The 8,727-nt window shown below is 32.9% G+C and overlaps 1 protein-coding gene across 1 annotated transcript; it reads left to right on the top strand.

Annotated features, from left to right (window-relative positions):
* The first annotated feature begins 4,423 nt into the window (after positions 1–4,423).
* On the top strand, positions 4,424–6,475 carry LOC123210624 (linamarin synthase 2-like). The gene is made up of 2 exons (XM_044629096.1): positions 4,424–5,013; positions 5,428–6,475. The coding sequence occupies exons 1-2, from the start codon at positions 4,500–4,502 to the stop codon at positions 6,357–6,359; spliced, it is 1,446 nt and encodes a 481-aa protein (XP_044485031.1). The 5' UTR covers positions 4,424–4,499; the 3' UTR covers positions 6,360–6,475.
* Positions 6,476–8,727: the final 2,252 nt, after the last annotated feature.

Raw genomic sequence — 8,727 nt, 5'->3', positions numbered from 1 at the left:
CTTCGATGGTTGTCCTGGGCACGATTGTTGATGAAGGCATGATCTTCGATGACAAAGACACGATCATCGATGAAGAGTTTTTGTCATCGACGACCGTGCCCAGGACAATCGTTGGAAGGAGGCCACGCCGGAGAAGAAATACGTCGCCTGGAGGTTGTCGAAGAGGAGGAAACAATGTCAGAAAATTAACTCTGAAAAACTAAAAACCCTAAGGGGGAAAATGCTTTTTTTTGAAAACTTGGGTTGGGGGAAAATTGTTAGTTTTTTAAATTTTAGGAGCGAAAATGAGATAAATTTTTCAGGGGTTAAAGTTTCATTAATTTTAACAACTCATTGGTAGGTAAATGAGATTTTCAAAGTTAATTGGGGGAAACTTGAGAAAACCGCATACTTTGGGTAGGAAATAGTCATTTGGCTTATCCTAAAAAAATGAAATTTGAAAATACTAATCGATATATCCTATAAACGAAAAAACCGAAATATCGAGCAAAAATTTCATCATTACATCATAAAATGTGTCAAAAAAGAACAAAAATAAAAAAACCAAATGTCAAATTCGAAAACTACATATCGAAAAACCCTAAAAAAAAAAAACCGATATAAAATTTGAAAACTACATATCGAGAAACCCTATATATAGAAAATATTAATTTAACCCCTCATAAAATTTCTACTGCAAACAGGTCCAATATTTATCCCTTGCTCCCTCAGCAATTTTCTAATAACTTAGTGCCCCTGCAGTTTAAAAAAAGTAAATTTCCCCCCAACCCACGATTTTCAGGGCATTAACCCATTGTCTCATGACAAATTTAACAAATACCCCCCGTGGACTAATCGCTTTCCCCCAGCTCCCTAATATATTGAAAAAGCCACTTCACCCCCTAACCCACGACCAATCGCTCCTAACCGTGGGAGAATTCGTCTTGACTGTGGGATATACTATTCCCACAAACAGGAGCACCGATTATTCTAACCCCTTTTTCGACGCAAAAATCATCGTTTCTACCTCCACTTTCAACACAAATCAAATGTACATATTCTATAATACAAAAACCCTCAAGAAATTCAACCAAAACAACCAAGAATCAAAATATTTTATGCGTTGTTCAAAATCGGAACCCTAGAATTTTAAACCGCAAAATCTCCCTCAAATCTTAATAATCTTAACAATAAATTGATTCAAACAATAGTAGGGAAGATGTACTAACTTTCTTTGCCATTTTCGACCGTCGAAAAACACGAAAATCAACGAAAATTGCTTCGCCTGTGGAATGACCATGGGAGACGCGAAAATTTTAGAATTTGCACAATGAAACCATGGGAAAATAAAGGAGAAAATAAGTAAAATCCTTGGTTTATATATAGGGGCAGTTTGGTCATTTTACAAAAAAAACATTTTTGCTTAACCCTGATTGTTTTAGGTAATTTCGCTTAAACCTCTTTAATTTTGACCATTTAATATAATTTCCCTAAAGATAATTATATTATCATATCTATCTAAGATATAAAAAAATTATCAAGATAATTTTGATTTTATTATAATTATATTCTTATTTATTAATTTTTAAGATAAAAATAATTTTATTTTTAATTAATATAATAATTAACATAAAAAATATTTTAAAATAATTATACATAAATATATTTAAATAAAATAATATACTAATATTTTTTTATTACTTTTAACTAAATATAATAATTATTTATATTTATTAAGTTTTATTAAAAATTATAATTATTTATATTTAATAATTTTTAAAATAATTTTTTAATTTTAATAATAAAATATAATCAATATTAAACACAACCCAAGAATAATATGTTTATTTTTGTCAAAAAGCAGTCTTTTCCTTTTAGTTAAAACAAAAACTGGCACATCAAATTTCATTGCCGACAATGTTGTAACCAAATACACTCCCACCAAAATTCGTTGTAATTATGACGAGGACATAAATGTCAAAATATACAACATACATTTACAAGTTATTCCAGGTACTGTTGTGGGCAGCGTCCGAAACGGCATGGCAGCTCCACCACACTGACAAATTGAATGTGGTTAGCTAGACAGCAACGCTGTGCTGTCTACTTCAAGCTCGTATTTATTTTAGCCAACTTGCGTAATTCAAACTATTTACTGTTTGTCTTCGACTTGTGAAATAAAGATATCCACATTTTCAGAACACTTCATGAGGTGCTTGACGGTAGCTCTATGACTGATTAGCTAACCAATCAATCCATTACACATAGCAACTAAAGGTAGATAATGCTTAACTTTGTTTTTTCTCGTTACATAGAGGTGAGCAGTGCTGAAGGAGGCGGATTTGAAGACGGCCAATAGACTGATTCCTGCCCGAGGCTTACTACAGGCATAAATTTATAATTTTTAGAAATTTAAATATTTATTTATATATTAAATTTTATTATTATTATCGTGACTTAAATATTATTTAATAAAAATATTTAAAAAATTAAAAATTTATCATATTTTTTCTCTTAAATTTAAAAATCTAATAATTTCTTATTCTAAATTTATCACACTTCTTCTCTAAAATTTGAAAAATGAGTATTTTCCCTAGAGTTTTATTCCTTTTTCTTTGGTGACAACTTCGTTGGTCAACAACCCAGCTTCCCACCCATTCTCTTCTTCGGCTAACAACAGACGATTCCAGAAGAATCAAAGGGCGACGTTGACAAAGACCCACAAAACGTGACAACGATGAAGATCTAGATACATCAGATGAAAATTAGGAGACACTCGAGATCAATGTCTCCGTTCGAAGACAACTCTTCATTGTCCTCTAGAGCGACGACACTTCGTCACCCTCCCAAGCGACAATGCTTCATCGTGCTCCCAAGTGATAATGCTTCGTCACACTCCCAAGTGATGGCGCTTCGGTTCCATGGACATCATGGATGAATCTTCTCTGGCCGCTTCAATTAGTTTGGAATTGTCGGTTGTCGACCGAAGAAGAGAATGGGTGGGAAGCTCGATTGTTGGCTGGCGAAGTTGTCATCGAAGAAGGGAACACAAACCTTAGGGGGGAAATAGTCATTGTTCAAACTTTGAGTAGGAGAAATTATTAAATTTTTAAATTTAAAGGAAAAATATGATAAATTTTTAATTTTTAAAAATATTTTTGTTAAATAATAATTTTATTTTTAATAATAATAATAAAATTTAACAAATTGATGAGATTTAGGTTTTTTAAAATTAACTAATATAAATGGGTTTGCAGCATAACTTGGGTGTGAACAAAATTGGCCTTCGAAGAATCGTAATGATATAAAGGTTGGCTAAATAACCATCCCTTCGTATATTTTAGCCAAAGTTGTCTATTCAATGAAAGATACAGCCGTTAGAAATCAACTAATTTTTGCTTTCTTCTTGAGTGCATTGAGATACAGAATATTAAACAAGGTGCTTCTAAATTGCTTATTTATAATTTGACCAGCTCTTTGAGTCAACTTGAGAAAAAAAACCTAGGACCAAAGCACCATATCCCACCCAAGTTTTGGTGAAATGACAATAGGTCTCACAATAGATAAATATCCGTTTATGTTTTAGTTTATTAAGATATATCTATAAATTTTTTATTAAAGTTAAGAGGTAAAATTATTATTTTATTAATAATATTTAAATAATTAAAATTATATCTTATTTTTTCTCCTTAGTTTGAAAAATTAATAACTTTTTTAAGATTAATTTTGAAAAATTTACTTTTTCCCCTTAGGATACTAAATCTAAAATTTGACCACTTTCATCGACAAATAATGCCCTACAACGGACAAAGGAGTCATCTTTATCTAGAGAATGATCTCTAGATAACAACCGTTGACCAAGGACAACGAGCATCATCCAAAGATCTGGATAATGTTTCGTCGTTTAAATATGGACAATGCTCATTGTAAAGCAAACTTTGGAGCCTTTAGAGAGAGAGTTGAAGAAAAAACTTAGGGAATTAGAGAGAAAAGTTATTTTTTAAAGTTGAGGTTTGAATGTGAAATATTAAATTTCAAAACTTGAAAAAAAAGATATAATTATATATTTTTTAATATTATTGTTAAATAACGATTTTGTTTTTATATTTTATAATAATTTTAATGAAAACTTAGAGATGAATGAGTGTTTAAATTTTTTATTTATTATAAGTATATTTTTTAGATTTAGCTAAAATTTGGCTGGAAATAGTTCTCTGGCCAAAAACTGATGAATGGTACTAGGTTCTGCGGAGACTCGACACTTTTTGCACATGGAATGTAGCTAGGAATGTTGCTCCGGGAGAAATTGTTGAGCGTGCTGTAGCCCATCATTATTTACGTCCCATGGGACAGGGTTATTCCACCTAGAAGTACTCAAACAAATCGTAGTTAGTTGAACATTAACTGATGTTCAAAGTTAAACTCGTAAAAATAGTTAAAATTATTGACACTAATTACTCCAAAACGTCTATTTAAGTCTGCATAATTCTTGATCCTGAATTCATGCGAGAATTGGTCTGATGAAAATGGAACCAATCCAACCAACAAAACCACATCTAGTGTGTGTTCCATATCCATCTCAAGGCCATGTCACTCCCTTGATGCAATTAGCCAAACTTTTTCACTCAAGAGGTTTTCACATAACCTTTGTCAACACTGAGTTCAATCACAGACGCTTAATCCGCTCCAAGGGACCCGATTGCGTTAAAGGATTGCCTGATTTTCGGTTCGAAACCATACCAGACGGACTGCCACCGTCTGATCGTGACGCTACTCAATATGTTCCGGCTTTATGTGATTCCGTACGAAAGAATTGCTTGGCTCCGTTCTTGGAGCTTATTGCCAAGTTAAATGCATCAGCAGAAGTGCCCACAGTTACTGGAATAATTTCGGATGGAGTGATGAGCTTTGCTATTAAGGCCGGGGAAATATTAGGTATACCAGAAATTCAGTTCTGGACAGCGTCAGCCTGTAGCTTCATGGGATATTTGCAGTTTGATGAACTTATCAAAAGAGGCATAGTTCCATTCAAAGGTGTGTTTTCTTACAAGAAACTTTAGCCTGTAATTAATTCATTTTGAAACAAAGTTATCATTTTACATTAATTACAACTTACTTATGCATAAACAGTGAAACTCTCGTTTGGATTACTAAGGAGTAACTAGGATTGAATTTTGTTGATACCAAATATTACTTCTCTTTGCAGAAGCTAGGAGTCATATATAACAATAATGCCTATAAACACATATCACAATAGTTGTAGCTTCTATACGTGTCATTAACTTAGAAATTGTGATGCATAAATATCTGATTTGCTCTGCTTTTTTTTTTTCGGTAATTTGATTTGCCCTGTTTTGCTGGTACCCAAAATACAAGTGTCTTTGTTTCCAAGGGCATAAATTCCTATGTCACTTCATTTTAGCACTTAATAATTTTATTATAATTCAGATGAAAGTTTCCTTAGTGATGGCACTCTAGAAACACAAATTGATTGGATACCGGGCATGAGCAACATCCGGTTCAAGGACTTGCCAAGTTTTGCCAGAAACACTGATCTCAAAGAGACTATGTTTGATTTCATGGGATCAGAAGCACAAAACTGCTTAAAATCTTCTGCAATTATATTCAACACTTTTGATGAGTTTGAACAAGAAGTTTTAGAGGCAATAGCCTCCAAATTCCCCAACATTTACACAATAGGTCCACTTCCTTTGCTCTGTAAGCACGTCCCTGATACCAATTTCAAGTCATTCACATCAAGCTTGTGGAAGGAAGACTCAGAATGTCTCAAATGGCTCGAGAAATGGGAACCCAATTCAGTTATCTATGTAAATTATGGCAGTGTGACTGTAATGACGGAGCAACACTTGAAAGAATTCGCATGGGGTCTTGCAAATAGTAAGCACCCATTTTTATGGATTGTCAGGCCTGATGTGGTGATGGGTGATTCTGCCGTTTTACCTGAAGAATATTTTGAAGACATCAAAGATAGAGGACTAATAGCGAGTTGGTGTTCACAAGAGCAAGTGCTTAAACACCAATCAGTTGGTGCTTTTCTAACACATTGCGGTTGGAATTCTATGCTAGAAAGCGTAAGCTATGGTGTGCCTGTAATTTGTTGGCCTTTCTTCGCAGACCAACAACCGAATTGTCGATATGCTTGCACAACTTGGGGCATTGGCATGGAAGTGAATAAAGATGTGAAGCGTGATGACATTGTGGCTCTTGTTAAAGAAATGCTGGATGGAGATAAAGGGAAACAAATGAGGCAAAAGGTACAAGAATGGAAACTGATAGCGGAAGCAACAACGGATATTGGAGGGAAATCTTTTAACAATTTTAATAGGTTGATTAAGGAGGCTCTCCGTCATGGGAACTAACAAATTCATCAAACTCCACTAGAGGATATTCAAATTCGCTTGTTTGTTGTATTTCAAGACTTCCTATGTATTATAATGAAAACCAAAGAAATAAATGAAGTAGTAAATTATGGGTGCATAGAAACTGGTTTATATATATCAATCAAATTCAGCAGATTGTCTTCAAAGTAGTGACATCCCCTTAGCACAAAGTCTGTAAGCTGTGAGGTTAAGCCTCGGCTTGCTACCAGTTGAGGGGGGCATATGCTGGACTTCCCGTATCCTCAACTCAATGGTACAGTGGATTAGAATTTTAAAATGGAAATTTTAATAAAAAAACAAATTAAAAATTTGACTAGGTTGACGCTTTTATCAAAAAGTGCAGAGGGCGGTTTATCCTTTACCAGTTAAATATAATAATAAAAAATCTGAAATATTGGTGAGGGCGGTTTGAAGTGATTTAGAGAGGGTTTATTAGAATGAGGACATAAAACTAATAATCGTGGGGGCTACTCAATAGTTACATAGCTTGTAATTTGTTCAATGCCAATGTGAATGCATTCAGCTGCTACGTCTGTAACAAACCAGAAGCTTCACGAGCTCTTTGCAGTCACAAATTGTGATTCCCGAAACACCCCTAAGTTATTATGAAATTAAATCTCCCCCACATTTTGTTAATCAACATTTTAGCATAGGTGAATTTATAATTAATAATCACATAAACAACTATTAACATATATTTTAATCGAGGTATGTAAAACTGAACTGGACTGAATCGGATTGGTGATTCATTCGGTTGAATCGTAAATCGACACCAAAAATGGCTAATACAGCAAAACACCCATTTTTGACACATTCAAAATAAACAACAATTGGATTATTGATTCATCACCGGTTTATAGTTTGCCAGTGTTCAAACAAGATCCAATTCATTGAATAATTATAGAGTGAAAAAAAATTTACAAAACACAGACACTAAAACAGTAAAACTTGGTAAAACGCATTTAACTTTTTTTTTAAGAGTTGTATCGTTGTTGTTGCTGTTATGTTGAGTTACTAGCAACCAAAAACTTCAACTTCGATAACGTTTGACTGTTCTCCCTCACCATGCACAAAGGCGAATCTGTGGCACATGACGTCTTTTTTAAGTTTGGCTGTTTCTGCCGTTAACTTTCGACAGTGGATTTCTTCCTCAAGTTCGGCGAGTCGATGTTTGCTGCTTCTCCTTCGTAGCGAGTGGACGTTTGAATGATATATTTGAATGTCTTTTCAATGCTCATTCCAGTACCTGCATAACTTTGTTATGTTGGTGGGTTGGTATTAAGTTTTGTTGAATGTATATATTATTAAATTGGTATTTAATGAAATGTAAAATAGTGATTCATTTGTGTTTTATTTAATCTATTAATGTGTTTTGTTTAATGTAATTAATTTGATTTTTATTTTAATCTGTATTGTAATGATTATATTACATAATTAGTTTATTGGCTAAAAGATTTATTCCCACTTAAAGTATAGTTTAATCTCAAACTCTCATCCTCAAACTTTTAAAAATCCAAATATTCACTTATAATCAAATTTTTGTTAAAAATTTCAATTAGGGTTTACGGTAAAACCGTTATTCACTAAAAAATTTTAAAAATTAAAGTTTTATCACATTTTTCTCCCTACGTTTAGAAATTTTACAATTTCCCCCAACCCAAAGTTTGAAAATTGCAAATACCCCCTAGGGTTTGCTCCTTTTTTCTCTAAAACCTTGATTTTAACCCTTATATCCTTGTGTATCAACTAAAACCTTTAATACATACAAAATAAAAATCTCTAACAACTCAACAAGTCAATAAAAAAGTGTTCTAAAGTGTGGATATTATGAATCAATTAATGAGATCAAGTTCGGATATTATGAATCAATTACTAAGATAATTAAATATTCTAAAATTGAGTGATAAGATTAATTTTGTATATTAATCATGCATTTTCCTTAATTATTGTAACATAGTTTTAGGCAGACAGTCAATTGTTTAGCCTCGTATTTAGGCAATTAGTTATGAATTCTTTGGTATATATGTTAGTTGTTGTATCAATTCCAATAATTGTGAATAATATCAATCATTCTTTTCCAATTCACAAAATTTTTTTTTATGATATCAAAGCAAGTTTGATTGCCACAATATTCAAAAACACAAAAAGAGATGACAGGAGCAACCACAACCAGGGTAGAAAAGGTACCATATTATCAGTTAAGTAGTTCTAATAGACCTGGAGATCAATTGGTCACACACATTCCAAAGGAAATCAATTACTTAACTTGGAAAAGAGTCATGACCAATGCCTTGATATCGAAGCACAAGATGGTGTTCATTGATGATAGATTTCCAAAACCTCCAAT

This window comes from Mangifera indica, chromosome 1 (genome assembly GCF_011075055.1).
Source record: "Mangifera indica cultivar Alphonso chromosome 1, CATAS_Mindica_2.1, whole genome shotgun sequence".
NCBI classification, from domain to species: Eukaryota; Viridiplantae; Streptophyta; class Magnoliopsida; order Sapindales; family Anacardiaceae; genus Mangifera; species Mangifera indica.
The sequence above is the reverse complement of the archived record's forward strand: the minus strand, read 5'-3'. Positions and strand labels throughout refer to the sequence as shown.